Source organism: Trichomonas vaginalis (genome assembly GCF_026262505.1).
Source record: "Trichomonas vaginalis G3 chromosome Unknown ctg_128, whole genome shotgun sequence".
Taxonomy (NCBI): domain Eukaryota; phylum Parabasalia; order Trichomonadida; family Trichomonadidae; genus Trichomonas; species Trichomonas vaginalis.
In genome coordinates this window covers 136,673-158,200 of record NW_026529215.1, presented here as the reverse complement: position 1 = coordinate 158,200, position 21,528 = coordinate 136,673, and the positions used below count along the sequence as shown (strand labels likewise).

The window sequence follows — 21,528 nt, the reverse complement described above, 5'->3', positions numbered from 1 at the left end:
AGAAAAAACTAACTTTATTTTTCTAACTAATGAAATTCATGAAATTTGGTCATTTTTCAGACAAAAATAATGTTGTCTAAATGTCATGTTGTCACAAACTTTAGAACGGCATAATTTAAATTTTTATTTTTATCATAAATGAATACCCCACAAGCTCAAAATTTACCACGAATCATAACAAGGGAGGAAATGATAAAAATGATGCGAGAACTTGCTAAAAATAACAAACCACTAAAACTGAGAAAATGTGGTTATGCAGTAATGATGGAAAGAGAGATGTTGTCGAAGAGGAATAAAAATTAAATTTGGATTGAGTTTAAAAATTCATCTCTTCCAACCAATTTATTTATTCTATTAAATTCTTTTATTTTTGCTTCACCCAGTTTAATGATTGAACAATAAGTTTCTAATTTTTCGATTATTTCTTTTTATATTCATCTTCTGGACTCTTGACTGCTTCGTTGTCACTCATTTCTTACGAAATAAAAAAAATTAAATATTATTTAAATATAATGGAGTAATAAAATAAATCGGAATTTCTATTAATTTATTGTTAACTTCAACTAATGCATTGCCGTTAATATATCTAACAAATTCAGCTATTGTGTCAAATCTTCGTCTTCTTTTTGTCATTGATTTATCAGTTTTTCCATAATCGAGATGAATCAAAACTTTATCCCCTTGTTTAAAATTCATGAGCCCCGAATTAATTTGTTCACGTTTAACATCATTCAACCTTTCCATTTGCTTTCTAATATATTCCCATTCTTTTGAAATATCATTTTTCATTTCCACTGGTTTCATGTTTATAGTTCTATGCCATGTATTATTGTAATAATATACTAACTGTTGTATGATGGAGTCATGATTTCCATCCCAGTATATCTGACCGTTAACCCCTAACGCATCTCTAAGAGTTCTCATTACCGCATCAACTATTTTATTATGAAACGTATATGGAGAGGATGAAAAGAAAAAATTAATTTGTGGAAATAATGAGCCATAGCTGCCTGAAATCCTTTATCACTATACCCCTTATATTATCTACTCTTCACGATCTAGTAAGTATTGAATAGCTCTTCTTGTTTCCTGTTCTGTTTTCCCTTTCACTGGAATGCAATATAAATATCTAGTGTTAATGTTAATGGCAAATAAATAAGTAACTTTTCCTTTTGAATATTCTAAATGATCGATTTCGTATGAATATGGATATGGAGCAAATGAAGGGCGACTAAATTTTTCCTTTAATGGTTGAATTTTTGGGTCAATTGGTTTATTTAATATCTTGAAATCCTTTTTAAAATCTTTTTGCTTCTTTAATGTTTGAAATGGATATAATAAAGTGAATGATAAAGGATTAACTGAAGGAGGAGGCGGTACTGTCGTTGGAGGTTTTGGTGTTGCAAGTGGTTTAATTTTATCTGCTTTGATTTTGGATGATGAAGTTTTGGATTTCATTCTCCCCTTCATTAATTCTGGATGTATTCTATTCATTTGTTTTAAATATGCTGTATATAAAGGTTTGATATACTTTCCTGCTTCGAGTTTATGTTGAAGGAAGAATTCCAAAAGTTGATCTTCATTTAAAAGTCGGGCTGAATATGGTTTAACTAATGAATCATAAATTAAAGCTTGTGCTTCATTTATGGTCTGAAGAACCTGGTCGTTTTGTTCCTTTTGCTTTTGCGACTCAGGATTATATAATTTATATAATTCATCAATATCTTCTTCTGTTAATACTTTATTTTTGAAATCTTTCAATTGTTTAAGTTGTGATTTAGTTTTTCCCTTTTTATATTGATTATTTTTAATTTTGTCTTTAATTTTAGAAATTATTCTATCATGATATTTCAAAAATTCATTTTTATAATATGGATAATAATAATCCATATCATCACCCATTATAGTGTTATCATATTTTTGGAGATATGATTTTAAATCGTAATAACTAAGAAAATTTTGATGAAATACTAAATCATTAATTAAAATTTTTAAATCTGTGCTATTCATTTATATAAAAATAAAATAAATGTTTAAGGGTGCCCACCTCTTTGAACAAGAATCAAAACCATCATTAACGGTTCCTTTTGTCTCTTCTGTGGTATTTCATTAAAAATAAAATTTAAAATTGTATTAAATAAATGGCATACAACATCCATTTTCACAACATACAGCCTTAGTGTGTGCTCCTGTTAATGCAGTCTTACCGATTGTTAAGCGAGTCATTGACCCATTTTTAAGTTGTAAATTAATATTCTGACCATCAAATATCACTTTATCATTTATTATATCCAAATATTTTTTAGGTGTTAATTGCTTATTTTGTCTTAAACTAACACCCTTCATTTTTTGTGCAATCTTTTTAAAATCACTTCCATCAATTGAACCGTTGAATGATGTATAACATTTAGGGTATAAAGCAACCATGTTATCACCTTGTTTCTCAATTGATAAACCCAATAACTTCTTCTCATGTGCTTTTTCTTCAGCTTTATTCTTTAATTTAGGTTTTTATTTCTCATCAAAACAGAAGAAATCAAATGGTGCGAATTTGAAAATGTTTTTATCATAAAATTGTTTATCGGTAACAATTGCTTGAAATGCTTGAGTGTTAGGAAGATTTGGGTCGCCAGCGATTGCCCAATAAGATGAATCAGTATCACCTTCAATGAAATGAAAACGATTAACATCCATGCATTTATACATAAAATCATAAATGAAAACCAAATACCAGTATTTAGCATTATCTAAAGTGAAGAATGCCTCTTGTAAACACGTATCACATCTATAAAATCTATCTTTAAGCATCACTTGATATGTATCTTCACCTATTTCTCTTATGTTTTTAAACTTATTTGACATACATGCAACGCGTGACTTCTGTGCATTCATTATTTTAGTCTTTGCGTAATTTTGTGTATTCATTGCATCGTAACCATATGATCCATTAAGCGAAATCATGCAAAATAAACTTTTTCCTTTATTTCCTTCTAATTCAGCCTTTTGTCTTTCGTTCATAAATTTGTTCGCAAATTCATTAAAACAAGTGTTTTTCGTAAATGTTAAAATTGATTGAATATCATCAATGATAAAATGAAATCTGTCGATTAGATACCAAAGATAATAAGAAGAAAATGGTTGATATTGGTTGCGTGTTTGATGCTAACTGAGTTAATTTTCTCTGTTTCTGGTCAACTGGTAGATTGTTTGATTTCATGTAATTATACATAAAACTGCCAATTGTTTTTTCATCTGTGATAATATCTAAGTTTCTTATTATCGGTAAAAAGTTTATGTAATCATTAATGTATTTTCATCAATGTGACCCTTTACTTCAGCCACGAATAAAGTATTTTTCTTCTTAATTATTCCCAGTGCTTTTGCTTTCTTGTTGCTGTATCACAAATGATAACACACATTCAATCTTCCCGGCATATACATTTTATGGTCAGTATATTGAATGAAATCATGAGGATTAGATGAAAATGATGAAGGATATAATGAATTAAAGTCAACTCCAACGAAATGAGTCATAATGTTGGAAGTGTCCTCATTTGATACAGTTTTAGTTTCTGGACTATATGAAAGTTTATTAATGTGCGTGATTCCTTTAAGATTTACTCTATGTTGAACATTTGATAAACCACCAGTAATTCCATTACGGAGAATATGATAAGCTTCAACTGAATCTAAAGTCATTGGTAAATTATTTTTTAATGCATAATTTCTTAAATTGATTCTTAAACGTTGAACATCTTCATCTTTATTTGATTTTACGACATTGCAATAACAACACATTAACTGACAATTTTCTTTGGTATGTGGTTTTTCATTATCGATTCTATCCAATGTTGGTTTATTTGCATATGTAAACGCTTTACCACACATTTTGCATTTAGATGAAAGGATTAAATCGTGATAGTATTGAAAATCATCCATTGAAACATTATTTTTAGTATCCCTTTCTGCTTTTTCATCTTGTTTCTTATATGATTCAATTTTATATTTCCAATACTTTTTCGTTAATTCAAACTTGATTCTATCTCTTCCTCAGGATATTTTTCATTAGGATTAAAGTCTTTATATGCTAAAGCGTAACGAATCATTGAAGCATTCGATTAATAAAGAAAGATTATGAAGCGTGTCAATTTTATAAACAAATGTTTCTTCAATAATTTATCAATTGGGTCAATCATAATTTCAACATCTTTATTGCAATAATGAATAAAATATTCTAATCTATTCTTAAAGTTTTTAGCATCATAGAGATATATTTGATAATCACTATCTGATATAGTTTCTTGAGTTAATGCTGAATAAAATGAATCTTTCGTGAATGGTTCCTCTTTATATAATTCTTCTTCGTAATTTTCCCATGTGATGAATTGATAAGGGAAAAAGGATTTAACACGTGATTTATTGTTTCCGAAATCTTGAGTGAATTGGTCTAATGTTCCACCCGCTATATAATTTCTGATGTCAATAAATCTCAATTTATATGGAATGTTTGTTTTCTTTACAATGATTTGCTTAAATTGTGAAGATGAACCCAGCATTGATTTTATTTTCCATTTTGCAGTGTTTAAATCACGAAGAATTAAATTTAAATCAAACTTTCCCGAATTAAAACCTATGATATTCACTTTATTGAATTCCTCATCTAGAAGTTCTTTAAATGCTTCCTTCTGTTTTTCATTTAATGTTTGCGACTTCATTAATTCTTCATATTGTTCAATATTTGATTTAGCAACTAATGAACAGGTTGAAAATAAAAACTCAATCCAATCAGAAATAAAAGAATCACTCGAAGTTAAGCAAAAATTCCTCGTATATGTTTTATCATTTAATTTAACCGTTGATGATACCATGAATGGTTTTAAGTAAGCGTTCAAAGTTGCACACTCAGAAAGTTGTAATTCTTCTTTAGTCTCTAATGTTTCGAAGTCAAAAGTAATATAATATCTTGTCGGTTTATAATATTTCTGCAAATTGTGAGCTAATAACCACTGATATATCTTCTGTTTCGTAATATGTGGTGCATATGGTTGCTGTGTCTTTTGCAATTGAACGTCTTGAATTAATCTTCCATTATTTTCTTTACATTTCTCACAATGCTTTAAAAAATCTTCTTTGGTTTTCCTTTCTGGATCATCACGGATAGAATAAACTTCTTCTTTACAATATGGACAAACTCTATAGCCGGTGAGTGCTTCAACGTCTGTTATTCTGTCAGCGTGAAGTTTTCCACATGGACTCTGTGTTAATAAAATATTTACTGTTTCAAATTCTGGATCTATCATTATTGAATCCACTAATGGAAAGTCTACCTTATTTATGTCCACGTTCTGGTTGAGGATCACAATAATAGAAATCAATATTAACATTTAACATTCTCGCTAATCTCTCACTTTCTGATGAAATGTCAAACCCTTCATATGAATCTATTGCTTCATTTAAATAGCTTCTACGAGTTTTAGGATTAACACCATCAGGAATGTTATAGAAGCGTTTAAATAACCTTCTACCTTCTGCTCTAATTTGATTATCATTCATTTTAGCGGTTCCGTTTTTGTTCATTTATGTAAGAATAAAAAATTAAAAAATAAAATAAAGTTTATATTTTTTAAAGCCCATAAAATGAATTAAGAACACATAAATTTTTATCATCTGCGACGTGACGAATACATTTTAATTTACTCAAGAATGCGTACCCTGATACATTAAATCTAATTCCTGTCTTATTTAATTTCACAACTTTGAAAAGGAATGTATGAATAGCTATAAAATGATGAGAAGATGTTTTATGGGTTGCTTCCATTTTTTCTGAAATAAATGAATAAATATAATGTTTATACGTTTTCATATCTTTTATGTTCTTAATAACGAATGGTATAGACCTTTCCACTTCGTCTTCCTTCGGTGCTGTTCTTTCATATGAAACATTATTGGTATCTTCAATAATGAAACCACAATCACACAAAATTTTATATGTTCCAATGGTTTCTTTTGATATTTTATCTAATAAATCAAAAACTTTATCAACACCTGTGCATTTATTTAAATAATAATTTGTGTAAATATCATGATCTTCTTTCTTAATCGTATTAGTTGCATATGTCACGTTTTTAAGAGCTTTTTTGAATTTCTCAGAATCGAGAGGGGGTGAAAGTAAGATACAAGGGTATTCTTCATTATCAATAAATTGTAACTTATGTTTACGAATAAATTTAGTACCTTCTTCTGAAAGTGTTTCGTCTATTTCGCCATCTAATAAATTTTGTGTTGATTCTGAGACATAATTTTTATATCTTTCTTCATGAGATTTCTGAACTTCTGATTCTGAAGCTGGGATATTCATTAAACCCTCTACTTCATTTTCAACTTCTCTTAATTCCTTAATTTTTTCATCTATTTCATCTCTTATTTTTCCCAGTCTTTCAATTTCAATTTCATCGTATTCATCATCATCTTTAATCCGTTCTTCATAATATTCAGGTTCTTTAGGTTTTTCTTCTTTAGATGTGGGATATAAGAAATTTATAACATCATCTTTATTCATTTTTCCATCATAATCAAACTCATTTAAAAACTCCGCAAATTTTTGACAATTTCTTAAATAATCTTTACTAACTTCATAACCCGCCTCCTCTAATATATCCTTTATTTCCTCATTTGTGAATCCTGATGTTTTAACGTCGTCAGTTTTGACACTCATTTCATACAAAATAAAAATAAATTATTCAAAATTCTGAGACATGAATTTTAAAGTTTATTTTTTATTCATGAAAATAATTATTTTCAATTTCTTCTTCTCGTTTATGAGGTCTTTGATTATGACTTTATTGATTCCATTCAGGATTTAAACAATGTTTAATTAATCGCGGAATATCTGACATCATCTATATATAGCTTCTTTTATAAAAGATAAAAAATAAATTATTTTAAAATTCATGTCTTACATTTTTTAATGATTTATAAATAAATATTTATTACTAATTTATTTAATAATGTCGCGCTTTCTTACGAATTAAAAAATAAATTATTCAAAAATGTGAGAATAAAAACCTAAAGAATCATACATTTTTTACTTCATATGTTAAAAAAAAAATGATACAAAATCGCTCGATATTGTATGAATTCTTACGTTTACAAAAAAAGTCACACAACCCTCCTATCCTACTACTTAATAATTATGAATAATTTGGTTCTTGATGAAACAATTAATGACATCTGTATACTTACTTGAATAGTTTACTCTTTCGATGTATGACTATAACTTTTGAAATTATAATTAGTTTTTAAGTATTTTCCAGATTTTTTTGTTGAAAACCATATGAATTAATACTCTTATGGATACTTATTCTTTTTCATAAATGGCAAATAAGGTCTTTCAAAATAAGAAAAACTTTGGAAAGGAAAGTTTTTTGTTGTGAGAATTTTCAAAAATTCATTGTTCTCCTGGTTTGTTGACAACAGTTTTGTTGCCCAGTAGCAGGACTTTTGATTCATTTTATCTCGAAAAATATAAAGGAATGTTCGTGGGTGTTTCATAAGAAGAATTCATGCTCATTGAGGAAAGAGATTAAGATGCTCCTTTGTAAATACATTTTATTTACTATATTATGCAAAACGCATGCATTATATAAAGTTATTCGAATAACTTTTTTGCAGTTGTTACTTTTTCAATGAATTCATCAGAGAATTTGTTCAATACCAAATTCTTGATTTCAAGGGAATTAACATTTCTTATACATTCAGAAATGTTTCTACCATGAAGATAAATGCTTATATCACCACCTTATTCTAGTAAATATTGAACAATTTCCAATTTTTCCATATCAATTGCTATTGATAGAGGATTCCTATAACTTTATCTAAGAATTTCTTAATATTCAAAAGAACTGCATTCATGAAAATTGAACACCATGATGAAATTATCGATGCCATTAGGCAGTAATGGATTGTTTGATCATATATTGAATTCTATATATTAATAAATAACTCCATAGCAATCAATTGATAATGAATTTCATAAATTAATAATTAATTATTATCTTCACATTTACTTCAGCACCATTATTAATTAGGCATTTTATTATATCTAAGTTTCCGAATTTTACAGCTAGAGTTAAAGGATAATCATAGATAGCTAAAGAACTTCATAAATCAAATAAAAGACTGTTTGATGTAAAATTAATGAACTCTTCTGAATGAAATTTTTCTATATTTATATCAAAGCCATTCATGATACAATATGTCATTGCTTGAAAATTCATATAGTTTAAGCATAAAGCAATTGGTATTTCTTCAAAATCATAGTTCTCTATAATCCAATCTGCAACATTGTTTCTATTACATGAAATTGCTGTTGAAATGTAGTCACCAAAGTTCCTATCTTCGTTTCTCAAAGCTTCAATTATTTCAAAATTTGCTCCAATAATTGCAAACTCGCAAATTTTATCATCATACGAACAATCATTCAACTTTAGGAATCTGAATATTTCTTCATTTCCATATTGTGCTGCTAACTCTATTAGAGAGGTATCAAACTTTGAGATCAACTTATTCAAATTTGATATCAAATTATCAGATAAATACTTGACAAAATAAAAAGGGGAATTTCTTGGAACAATGTCAAGTATGTTTTGAATAGTCTTAGGAGATTTTGTTGTGGAAAGGATGAATATTTCATAGTTATCTAATTGAATATCGAATTCGAATTCATTTTTTAATAAATTAAATAATTTGCTGAAAGAAATTATATTTTTCCTACGATATAAAGCTGCTTTTTCGATGCACCTAACTACAAAATCGATATTTATGGCTTGGGATAAAATATGTTCCCTTATTTTTAAGAAAGTTTGATTAATTATTTCGTCATCTTCGTCAAGATTCCAGATAGAAACAGATACTTGGTGTGGTATAGCTAATTGATCTAGAACATCACATTCGCAAATGGATTTTACTTTGAAATTACTCAAATCCATTTAAAAATAGAGAGCCAAAATAAAAATAAACGTCACTTTTCAAGGCGTAGGATTCATAATCATTTTATCTGTTATGTATTCGACTAATGCGGATCTAGGCTCATATAAAACAAAACTAGGTATATTTTACCCATTAGTATATATATTTTAATGTAAAATTTTCAATTTAATAATTTGTCCCGATTTCTATTCAAAACTCAATCTTGAGTAGAGTATTCTGGTAAATTACTCTTATGATAGCTAATAATATCTTCAATTATTGCTTTTCTTTTGATTTCGGAAATCATTCAAAATGATTAAGTTTCAATCCAAATTATAAAAATATGACATATTAAATTAGTATAAAATTTTACTAAACAACTAATTACTGACATTTAACATGGTAAGTATTGGCCTGAGATGGAAGTCTGACCTTGTTTTCGCCAACAATGTGACGAATAAAGAAGAAAGCCGCAAGAATGGCAACTGCATAATACATAATAGCAGTTTCGCCAAGGAAGTTCAAAACAAGTGTGGCGGATAAGAAAACAAATAATCCAGCCAAAGCAATATATGTAATTCCTCTAGCACTGACGAGGAATTTGAAGAGTTCTGGGTTTGTATCGTCGTATTCCTGCATTCGCATAGCTGTTGATGAGAACATTGCTGAGTAAATCTGTTGAGAAATGATTAACAGTTAACGATAGACAATTTTTACAGATACTAAACCGCTTTTGTCTCAATTTTTGAGACAAATTCTTTGGTCAGATGATCAATTTTATTCGGCCTTTTCCAGCATATAGGCATAACACACACAATTTTCTTAAAATTGTTTATGTATTGAAAAAATCTATTTCAGGACTTTTAAAGGTCGAGTCAACAAAAATCTGACACATGACTTCACTGATATCATTTCTAGTTAAAAAACATAGAATACATCATTGATTTTCATATGAATATTTTTATCATTTGTTATACTTCTAAATATTCAAATCATAATGGATATAATTAAGATTTTATTGTTTCATTATATTTAAGATTTCGACAAAAAATCGATTCTGGCTTTTTTGTTGTAGAATAAAGCATCTGTCTATATTGTATTACAATAATATGGTAAGGAAAATTCCAACAATTTATATTTTCACTCTAAAAAAGATATTTTCTAGAAAAAAAAATACATTAAAATCAATTTATTCCATAGCTCTAAGTTATTTATGGTATAGATCCGTATTTTTCCCAAGTGAGCGGGGTATCTCCAATCCCAGCCCTATCGTCCTCCCAGTGTCAGTTTTCAATATAAAATCCAAATTTTTTTGAAAATAAAAATTTCGAGAAATTTTTCTGATTTTTTTTCTTTGATTTCAATAATTCAAAATAAATTTGGGAGTAAAAAGACACTATTTAATGAAATTCATATGAGTAAATGTGGATAAATACTCTCAAAACATACAATTTATCTATTTTTTCTTTATATTATCAACTAATTAGTGATAATTTTTTTTGAATCAGATTTTTTTTCATTAAAAACATAATATATAACACAACAATGATGCACACATACGTATCTACACATCAAAATATAAAGCTTGTTTTGGTCTGGGCATCCCAACCCAAAATTCTTAAAAAATTGAATAAAATTGAATACTTGGGGCTGGGATACCCATCCCAAAACCGAATTGAATTTTTTGAATTAAAGAATATATTTATGTATTTATAATATACATGTGATGTCTATAAAAAATACTAAATTCTAAAAAAAATTCAATTTATTCAAAACGTATACTAAGTGATCACTTCATTAGTAGGATCAGCAATCCTACTAAATGGTGAGAACGCCACTAACTAAAAAGGGAGTCCTTGGAGCTCTTGATCTCTTGTCAGTAGAGTTCATAATGAGGCATGGCATCTACTGATTAGAGATCAGAGCAATCCTACCTTATCTTCAGGAGCTACAAAGCTCCTAATCGTTACGAGAGGGAGCCTTGGAGCTCCTGAAGCTCATCAGCAGAGGCTATTTACCATTTGGGCCTCTTCTGATGAAAGATGCGAAACACGTCTACGAACCAGGAGCTTCAAAGCTTCTAATCCTTACTAAAGGGAGCTTTGGAGCTCCTGAGTCTCCATCAACAGAGTCCCAGATGGTAAATGTCCTTTGCTGATGAAAGATGCGAAACACATCTACGAACCAGGAGCTCCAAAGCTCCTAATCCTTACGAAAGGGAGCTTTGGAGCTCCTGAAACTCCTTTTACTATAAAATAGGACAGTTTTCTTCTGAGGTTCTCATCAAATCTAAGACTTCAGAAGAAAGCTGTCCTATCAATGTATACTTACACTCTCATGGACTACAAGTGTACAATTTTAAGGCAGAGATTATCCGAGGCCTCTCATCAAATGAGGGACCTCGGATAATCTCTACCTTAAGTAGTCAAATAACTTTTCTCACTATTTAGGAACAAAAGAACAAGAGTTGGAGTACTTTAAGGCAAGATTCTTCCGAAATCTCTCATCGAATGAGAGACTTCGGAAGGACCTTGCCAAATCCTTGAACGCCAATATCCTTGGAACTGAGCTAGAACCAGGGAGAAGTAGCATACTATAGAGCACGATGGTAATCTCGGAAATGCTTATATCGCCCCAAGCACAATATTTAAGAAGTCTAACTCATATATACAAGAAGTCAGGCTGAATAGATATTGTGCATATGGTTTGCAGAACTCTCATGATATTTAAAATTCATGTTATCCCAAAAAGGTGACACTTTGGGTGTATCGTCCATCCCAGGGATGCAAAAATCACATCACCTTGGATCTATATTTATGGTCAATTTCCATAGACTTATGGCAATCTCTTTTTAGGGGAATAAACATTCAGGGTTGAGACAGAAATATTTAAAAATGATTTAATATTATATTAAATTTTTATTATTTCGAAACATTCTCGTTTTTACGTTGAATGTCAGTATCCCCAAAAAGAATACTGTTAGTAAATTGTAAATTATTAGAAATAAACCCATAATTCAAGGTGTCGTATTCAGAAGTGAAGAAACAAAAAACTGACAAATGACATCACAGGAGGTACATGACGCCACAAATTCTGAGATTATTCGCGTCCAATATGAAGGATTCGGTGATCTAATTAAATTAGATGGCAAATCATTTACATTTGCCACTTTGATTTGCGGTAAAACATATCAAGAAGCAAGTAACTTATTAAGAGAGGCTGGTATAGATGTACCATCGTCACAATACTTTTACAGGATTCAAAAGGTGATTCTCGAGAAAGCGAAGGAATTAGCTGAAAAAAGTGTAAAAAATCATGCATTGCAACTTGAGCCTGGAACTGTTATCACCATCGATGCTCATTTCTCGCATGTTAGAAATGCAGACGAGTGTGAGTTTGTAGCAATGGGTCCTAAAGGTGACACTGTGGCAAAATTCGTAATCGTTAGATCTCGTAAAGGTAAAGCTGGAAATTATACTGGTGCCTCATGCCAAATGGAATCTGTTGCCGCTGATCAGGCTCTTCAAATTTTGGAAGATACGGTGGGAAAAGGTATTGTTGACGGTTTTTGCCATGATAGGGATAATAAATCCCGTAATATTGTTCATAAGCATTTTCCTGATGCTGTTGAATATCAAGATGGCTTCCATTGCAAAAAGAAATTCGAATTGTGCTGGAAACGTCTTACTTCTAATGAGTATGCAAAAAGTGACATGCCTATCGTCGACTCAAAAATTTTTCATGGTATCAAAAACAGACTCAAAATATTCTTTAATACTTTATTGGATAAGCATATTTCCAAAGAACAGAAGCTATTTTATTGGCTCCACGCCGTAGATCATCTAATTGGAAATCATTCACCAGAATATTGTTTACATTCCACAAAAGATGAAGAAAAAGAACATTTTATATGGACAGCTGGACTTGAAAACGAAAATGCAAGAAATCATCTACTCGAATTTTTAAAAGATTCCGGATCAGTTTTTCAAATTGTTAATCCGGATTATGCAACTCATATAAATGAGTCATATAATGCTCGATCATGCCGTTTTAATCCAAAACATACAAATTATCTCAGTTCATATGAAGGCAGAACGGATATTGCTACAATTTACCACAATGAAGGATATCAAGGATTACTTGAACTACGTAATTTATCAGGAATTAAGCCAATTCATCCTATCCTTCGGGATTCTCTTATTGAAGAGCACAAAGAAAAAAAGTTGCACTCGGAACGAGAAAAGACAGAAGAATATCGATCTGCGCGCTCAGAAAGACGAAAGGCAAGAAAATTGATTGTAAAAGGAAAAGGAGCTTACGGAAATGGACAAGATGAAGAAATAATTTCAAATGAATCACAAAATTCTTGAGAAATTCCAAAGTATGTAATTGCTGGAATGCCTCAAGAAAAGAGGGAACCGTTTCCATTACCTCAAATTCATGGTTTTCAAGAATAATTTAATAATTTAAACAATTTTATTTTTTACAACTTTTAACTTTACTATAACATTACATAATGTATACACAATATATTTGTTATATTATTTTAAATTTTACAAATCCAAGAGATTCTGATTGCAAAAAATTATGATTTAATGCGATAATTCTATGATGTTTGTAATATACTATTCATGTATATTCAGTATGACTATTATTAATGCATCTTAATGGGGATAAAGAAATAATAGATAATTGATTTTCACATATGATATATTTATTGTTGCCAATATAAATATTTTTGTAAGTATTTATATGTTACTCTTATGATGCTTATTATAAAACTCAAGATAAAAAGATTTCAACAAATTTTCACATATGATATATTTATTGTTGCCAATATAAATATTTTTGTAAGTATCTTATACTGTTACTCTTATGATGCTTATTATAAAACTCAAGATAAAAAGATTTCAACAAATTTTCACATATGATATATTTATTGTTGCCAATATAAATATTTTTGTAAGTATCTTATACTGTTACTCTTATGATGCTTATTATAAAACTCAAGATAAAAAGATTTCAACAAATTTCATTATATCTCATTTTTATTAATGTGATTATTATTAGTAGTAGTAGTGTTTTATATTAGAACTCTTAAATACGATATTTGAATTTCAAGTGAAGTCACTTTGTTGAGGCGGCCTTTAAGGGTGCACCCGTATGTACGTTTATTTGAGAGGAGGAGGATTACCCTCTCAATTTTGAGGGATTCGTTAGTTTATTTTCTCGATGAATATGCAATAAAATTTGATTTTTACCTTATCAATATACTTCATATTATACATGGCACGGCGGGCGCAAAAAGTGACAAAATAGAATACCTATGGTGGCAAGACAAAGGAAACATTTTTGTAAGGCAAACATTATATCAAATACCTTTACTTTGTAATAAGAAATATAATTATCACGAAATTACAAATAAATATTGTTTAATATAATTAATAGCAAAATTCTTTTTTATTATTTCCCTTAAGACCTTACTTATTAAGTATACGTATAACAAGCTTGTACTGCATGTATTAGTTAATAGAACAAAAGAAAATGAGCTCAAATGAAAAAAAATTTCATGCTATTTTGGAAATATGCATATTCGAAGTATGAGAGTTGTAAACACTGAGAATTTTAAGCTTTGGTTGATGATAGTCTTTAATTTTTCTTGAAGTAGTAAATTATTTGATATGAAAATTTAATGGCCAGCATAATCAATCGTGCGTTTCGTTTCTTGATTGAGAAACGATGATTGTGTGCTAATGAATTATTGCGTCTGACAGGTTATGATTATGGATACCTGAAATTAAGCTTTTATGGGAAACATCACCGAGCGCCATTTGGCGCCCCTAATGCTGTTTCTATCGGTATGATTAAGGAGCTTTCTTATGCACTTTCATCACTTGAACTTGAACGCTACAAGATATATGCCCCCCTCCCAATGGGAGGTGGGAGCAAAAATTGAAATGTTTACATTGATTTTTGAATACTTTACAAGCGCCCCTCCCAGTGGGCGCGGGCGCAAGTGATCGGGTCAAAAAAATCATAAAAATATTCAAAATTGCGATTTTAATAGATGTTTAAGAAGTAAATTTATTAATAACGATATTTCATAGTACAAAATGTGTTCAATCTCTTCGTAAATCATTCAAAAAAATCAAAAGAATTTCCAAAATTCAATTTTTTTAGTAAGATTTATATCTTTTTCTATCGTCTCCTCCCCACCAGTGGGAGCCACCGGAGGCGCGGGCGGCCCCGCTGGCGCCAAAAAAGTAGCGCCCATCGTGCCATGTATACTTCATATAATATACTAGGGCTGTACAAAATCGAGAAAAACATTGCCGTGCGGTAATATAGGGTCAAAAAAATCGCGCCTCGGCGGCTCCGCCGCCTCGGCACTATTAAGTGCGCATTATATTTAATATGTCCTTTTTTTCTTTTTTCTTCTTCTTCTTTTCCTTTCCTTCTTCCTCTCCTTCCTCTTCTTTCCTTCTCCTTCTCTTTTTACAACAACGTCGAAGATCTTCGAATTTGATTGTTGGAAAAGCATCTATTTCAGATAAAGGATGCCTTTCTCACAGTCAACATACGAGGGTCCTGGCTGAAACGTTCTCAAAAAGCCTGAGATGGTAATTCTCTGATCACTCATAGCTGGGCAGGTAGTCATTGCTGACAATACCTGTCTTTATGCATGCACGCTTTCATGTATATGGGTTTACACTATCAATTCGCAAAGTTGTTCCGAATTCTTCCAAAATGGAAGGACCCGAAACAACTTTGCTTGTTAACGATACAGCCGCATTACTTTGCATTGATACTGTGCTGAGTTGTGTAGAAAGTTTGATTAGAGTTGTTTTGTTCTGGTATCTCTCATCTTCTGATGAGAGAAATCAAAGCAACACAACTCTAATGAGTTTGTTTTCACTCATTTGTATGTAGGTTTTTAGTTCGATTGGAGCTGCTTCATAATGAGATCTCTCATCAATTGATGAAGGAGATCATAACAAAGCAGCTCTAATGTATATGCTCGTATTAACCGGGTTGTAATGCGTTGTAACGTCAGCTTGTAGTTCGTTTGGGGCCACTTCACATTGAGATGAGAAGAAATGATTAAAGGACTCTGAAAGGCTTTGGCCGTTGATGTTGTAATCGCATTACTTGGAACTAGCTGGATGCTAAGCTGTGTAGAATGTTCGATTAGAGCTGTTTTGATATGATTTTTCTCATCATAAGATTGGAGGAATCATAGCAAAACAACTCTAATGGGTTTACCATCATCTACTTGTATGTAGATGTTTGGGAAATTGTCTTGTTAATCGATTTTCGAGATGACTTTCAAATGCGATAATCAAATGACAAACAAGTCTAAGATTTCTCGACAATACATCAAATCATGATGTTTGTAAGTGCGATGAGATTAGAGTTTTTGAAGGAATGACAAGAGAAGTAGGGAAGCTCGGCATTCGCCGAGCAAATTAAAAATTAACGTATGGATTAAATTTTAAGAGGAATTCAATTTTAATTACGGGTTGTTCAAATATTGATTAATATAAATTTATTAATAAGAATAAACAATTTTTGTTTTTGAATTTATTCAATTTATAGCTTTACATATAGTTTCAAAATTGTACAACTATGATTATTTCAACAAAAAATATCTTACTTTTTCACTTCACTTTCACCCTCACTTTTGCCGTAATTCAAATTTCAACATTATGTATTTTAATCCCTTATAGTATTTTTAACATAATTAATCAAATAATAATTGGAAGTTCTGAACTCACTTTTTCCGTAATTCAAAATCAAAAATATGAATAATATATCTATTTATTATATACTAATGCTATTTTCAACTAGAAGTGAGGTACGGTAATCTTACGGATTCCCGTAACTCAATTTTACGGAAAAAGTGCAGTAAACTACTCAATTTACGGAAAAAGTGTCGTAAACTATTGATGTGGCGGTAAAATCACGGTAATTCACGGAAAGCTATATGCGAAAATTTGAAATTATACGAAATCGAGCGAAACACTTTTAAATAGGTTGTTCTCGTATTTAAAATACTATTCCCAGATTTATTGTCGTCAGAATATTTCCAAATTTTTGCCGATTTACAAAAAAATGATTTACAAAGCATATTTTTTAATCTAAAAAATTCCTAAAAAAAGGAACCGGTGTGCGGAAACCTCGGTAAATTACCGCGGTTCCCGTTGGGACTGCCATATAATATACACATGTTCATGTAAAAACTTTTTTCCAAAATCCTCAGGAATTAAGCGATTTTTGAATTTTAAGAATTTTTTTCGAATTTTTTCGAAAAAAAAAATTTTCAGAACAGCCTTAACGGCTAAGATTTAGGAACAATGTTAAGTATCAAAAAGAAAGGAGGTCTGATATAGACAACATATATCGTTGAAGGTTGAAAAAATCTCTAATATTTGAGCTCAAAATTTCAAATTTTAATTTTTTGAAAAAAGAGGCCACCCGTATGTACGTTTATTTGAGAGGAGGAGGATTATATTTTTGAAAGGGTGAAACATTATGAATATGTTAATTATATAATAATATGTATTATTATAAAAAAGAAAAAATAAAGCACGTTAAATTTTTTCTTTCTTGATTTTTTACAAAATCTACTTAGAATTATGCAAAATATGACTAAATAATTATAAACTTCAAGTTAAATTTTAATTTTGATAAATAATTTAAATTTCAAAATATCAAGTTCAGTTCGACTATGTATGTAGTAATTCCTCAATAAAGTGCCAAAACCCTATTAAAATATATGAACATTTTCAACATTTTAATGTTTTTATTTAAAAATTTGATGGAATATGAGCTTCAAACAATTATTATGTAAATAAAAATAATTAAATATATGTATTTATTCGTATTACAACCGTAGTAAGTCGATTCTTCCTTTCTTCTACTGAGGTTTGAATTTGATTTCGAATTGTAAAGAGATTCAAAGGGAAAATACTAGCGGATAAAAACTACCTCCATAAAAGGGTCAGAATGGACTCAAGTTGTATTTTTTGATATTTTTTGCTTTTCGAGCCTAAATAGGTAGCCAAGATAATGCCTAAAAATAAGGTTCTAAATTCTGAAGTTTACATGATCCTCTCGTGTGCACCCTTAATTCGCTGTAAAAACTCGGTTTTTATATTAGCCATTAGGCAACAATGCTATATTCAAGAAAAATTTATTAAAGATAAAATTCTAATGGAAGTAGTATATGTGGAAGGGTTGTGTGACTTTTTTTGTTGCATCTATATATAGACGATACATTAAAATATTTATATACTAAACACATTATTAAAAAATTAACATTAATTTTAAAATAATTTATTTTTTATCTTTTATAAAAGAAGCTATATATAGATGATGTCAGATATTCCACGATTAATTAAACATTGTTTAAATCCTGAATGGGTTAAACTTCAATTTAAAAATGAAGATTGTGAATTATTAAATGAATATGAAAGCCAAAATAAGCTAATGAGGTATAAATATAATGATAAAGAATATTTAATTTCATGGAATCAATGGAGTCATAATCAAAGACCTCATAAACGAGAAGAAGAAATTGAAAATAAAAAAAAAAAAAAAAAAAAAAAAAAAAAAAAAAAGGCAGTGGGGCTTCCAGGCACTTCGTGCCTTCTAGCCCTGATGTTGATGTTTAGTATAAATGAAGTTTTTATTCGGAGGACTCTTCTTCTTCCTCCATTGCTTCTGGGAAGAAGCCTTCTTCTGGGTCGAAAACATTATATAATGTGTCGCTTTTCACAAATTATATATGTTTTCATGTTTTGTCACTTTTCTGTCACTTTTCAGGGAAAAACATTTTTATTATTATATATAAATGAATTTTACAAAACCACCGTTACCGTTCTTTGGAAATAAGAGTAGATGTAAAGATATTATATTGAGAGAACTTAAGAAACTACCGAATGGTCTAACATTTGTAGATTTGTTCGGTGGAAGTTTCTATATATCCCATTTGTGCCATATAATATTTCCAGACTCAAAGATTATATGCAATGACTTCGACAACTATATGGACCGTCTCAAACATATACCAGATACAAACAATATATTGAAAGAGTTAAAAGAAAAGATACCTATAGGTAAGATGGAACGTATACCATTAGATAAGAAAAATATTGTGAGAGAGGTTTTGAAAAAAGCAGAATATATAGACTGGGATAGTATATCTGCTAGACTATTATATAGTGGTGCTATAAGAGTTCATGACATTGAAACACTTATGTCAAAAGTTTTATATCTTAACTATACAAATGTTTTCAAAGAGGACATAGAAAAATATATTGAGGGTATAGAGTTTGTGAGATGTCATTGGACAGAGTTGTATGAAAAATATAAAAACAAGGAAAATGTTTTCTTTATAGTGGACCCGCCGTTCTTTAACACATGGGATTTTCAATACCAAGTAGACTGGACTTTGAGAGACTCTTTAGAAACTTTAGACGTTTTACATAACCATCCATGCTTTTACTTTACATCCGATAAAAGTGGTTTGGAAACCGTTATGAGATGGTTAGAGGACATACATGACTATGAGTTTATATATGACAAGATAGAATATGAGAGAGGTCCTATAAACTGGAGAAAGTGTCACAATAAAGAAATTTTATTAGTAAGTAAATGTGGTTTGAAATAGGACTACTTGTTTTAGGTTTTTTCCATTGTGTCATTTATTTCTTTGACGTGGCAGAAAGGTACAGAGAATATGAAGATGAACCAATGCCTGCAAATGTCCAGTATATGTACTCGTAAGAGATATTTTTATCTAATATTAAATGGACGCACAGAACTTAGCGAATGCGCAGCAACCTGGACAACCAAACCCAGAGAATATTCCAAATGAAGTTAGAATACAAACTGCAATGGCAAACTATGGTCAAGTGCCAACAGATGTACAAATGCAAACTGCCATGTCAAATGACGCTGCGTTAGGTTTGCCACCATGGTATGCAAATATGAGATGGAAAGAGTTTTATACAAACCCTGAAGTGGGATATAAACAACTTTATGCAGATGACGCGAACACAGGAGTTGACCCAGAATATGTTTTCTACCAGAGGAGAAACAGAATGTATGAGCTCCAGTTAAAGAATGCTATGGAACTCAACAGGAAACGTAAGAGACTAGGCGGACATTAGATTTTTACATATAGTAAAATGGGTTTCTTCAGTAAGATAGGAAACTTCTTTCGAAATGTTGGAAGAGGTATATGGAATGGAATAAAAACCGTAGGAAGAGGAATTTGGAACGGAGTCAAAATATTGGTAAAAGAGTAGGTCAGTTCGTTGGTATTATACCTAAAGACCCTGAACCAGAAGAACAAGCTCCTGTTATACAACAGCCTGAACCTGCACCACAGTCTAGTTGGCAACCAAATCCAACACCTCAACCGTATTAAAAATTATATTTTTACCGTTCGATAGTAGTTGTATATGAAACTAAGTTCTAAGTAAAACGCGTGGTATAATGGAATTATTCTCTTTCTTCCATCTGTAGTAAACCATACTTGAAAGTCTGAAATACTTCCACTTGGTGGTTCGTATAGCTTTGTAGGTTTTTCGTAAAAGTCATTTGCCAAGCATAAGAAAGAGTTTTGGGCGCCAGAAAATGAAGCATGAACAATAATAGCAGCTGGGTCGAAAACATCTTTAAATAAATATGGTTCATCTCTTGCATATCGACTGTAAATATTTGCTAAAGGAAGTTCGACTTTCTGATTTAACATTCTTTGCAAATAATACCATGACATTGCAGTGAATTCTGTATATATTTGTTCGTCTTTCTTTGGATTGTCTTCGTAGATTTGAAATGACACTTGTGAATTTTGTTTGTCATATACAATTCTCACATAAAGTGTGCTCTCGGTATTTGCATATTCATCAGCATATTTTGCATAACATGAATTTATTTTATCTTCTATATTTTTTAACGCAGTCTGTAGAGAAGATGAAAGGTCAACTTGTATTAGCTCAATTTCTTCCCACATTTTTCGTTTCCCTTCAGATATATAATCTATATGAAACCTTACAATAAATGGAAACTTTTATCTTCTACAGACACAAACTTCATTCTACGAAAGCCAATAGCTTTTGTGACAGATGGGTCTCTTAGCCATCTTAATGGGTAGTCAAAACGATAGCCTTCATGCTTTACGGTCTCTGTCTCAAACTTTTGACCGACATTAGTAAAAAGTTCATCTAATGGTTTAGTTGTAGCAACTCTTGAATTTTCTTTTTCTATTGGAAGCATATTTTATCTAGAATAAAAATGTCAAATGAAACAGCGTCTATGAGAGAAATACAACACAACCGACAACTCATTATGCAAGCTCTAAATAAGAACACAACAAACTTTTCAAACTATTCTAAGATATCTGAGTCATTGAAAGAAGGAAACTTAAAACTGACATTAAACCCAATGACAGATGAGTTTCTATTTCAAGACAATAAGAACCATACTGTCTGTATAAATCCAACAAAAGGAACTTTAAACGAGAAACCTATATCTGAACTTCTTTTGAAAGCA

General features: G+C 30.3%; 5 protein-coding genes and 2 pseudogenes across 7 annotated transcripts, besides 8 other annotated features; 2 read left to right on the top strand and 5 right to left on the bottom strand.

The window, feature by feature from the left end:
* Positions 1–6,820: part of a mobile genetic element that runs on past the window's edge.
* On the bottom strand, positions 493–1,494 carry TVAGG3_1078120 (annotated as a pseudogene). Its single transcript has one exon. A coding segment is annotated over exon 1 (1,002 nt).
* Positions 5,624–6,715, bottom strand: TVAGG3_1078110 (uncharacterized protein; the record flags this gene model as incomplete). The annotated part of the gene is made up of 1 exon (XM_051256582.1): positions 5,624–6,715. The coding sequence occupies one exon, from the start codon at positions 6,713–6,715 to the stop codon at positions 5,624–5,626; it is 1,092 nt and encodes a 363-aa protein (XP_051076212.1).
* A 1,339-nt stretch (positions 6,821–8,159) lies between the features above and the next one.
* TVAGG3_1078090 (spectrin binding) lies at positions 8,160–8,987 on the bottom strand (the record flags this gene model as incomplete). Its single annotated transcript, XM_001309360.1, has 1 exon — positions 8,160–8,987. One exon carries the CDS (start codon positions 8,985–8,987, stop codon positions 8,160–8,162), a length of 828 nt encoding a protein of 275 aa, XP_001309361.1.
* Positions 8,988–9,351: 364 nt separating this feature from the next.
* TVAGG3_1078080 (uncharacterized protein) lies at positions 9,352–9,630 on the bottom strand (the record flags this gene model as incomplete). Its single annotated transcript, XM_001309359.1, has 1 exon — positions 9,352–9,630. The coding sequence occupies one exon, from the start codon at positions 9,628–9,630 to the stop codon at positions 9,352–9,354; it is 279 nt and encodes a 92-aa protein (XP_001309360.1).
* Positions 9,631–10,184: 554 nt separating this feature from the next.
* Positions 10,185–11,780: a mobile genetic element.
* Positions 11,779–13,955: a mobile genetic element.
* On the top strand, positions 12,027–12,562 carry TVAGG3_1078060 (annotated as a pseudogene). The gene has a single exon. A coding segment is annotated over exon 1 (536 nt).
* Positions 13,956–15,269: 1,314 nt separating the features above from the next.
* Positions 15,270–17,182: a mobile genetic element.
* Positions 15,319–15,464: a mobile genetic element.
* Positions 15,797–16,056: a mobile genetic element.
* Positions 17,179–18,093: a mobile genetic element.
* A 464-nt stretch (positions 18,094–18,557) lies between these two features.
* Positions 18,558–21,528: part of a mobile genetic element that runs on past the window's edge.
* TVAGG3_1078000 (uncharacterized protein) lies at positions 19,779–20,141 on the top strand (the record flags this gene model as incomplete). Its single annotated transcript, XM_051256581.1, has 1 exon — positions 19,779–20,141. One exon carries the CDS (start codon positions 19,779–19,781, stop codon positions 20,139–20,141), a length of 363 nt encoding a protein of 120 aa, XP_051076211.1.
* Positions 20,405–20,989, bottom strand: TVAGG3_1077990 (uncharacterized protein; the record flags this gene model as incomplete). Its single annotated transcript, XM_051256580.1, has 1 exon — positions 20,405–20,989. The coding sequence occupies one exon, from the start codon at positions 20,987–20,989 to the stop codon at positions 20,405–20,407; it is 585 nt and encodes a 194-aa protein (XP_051076210.1).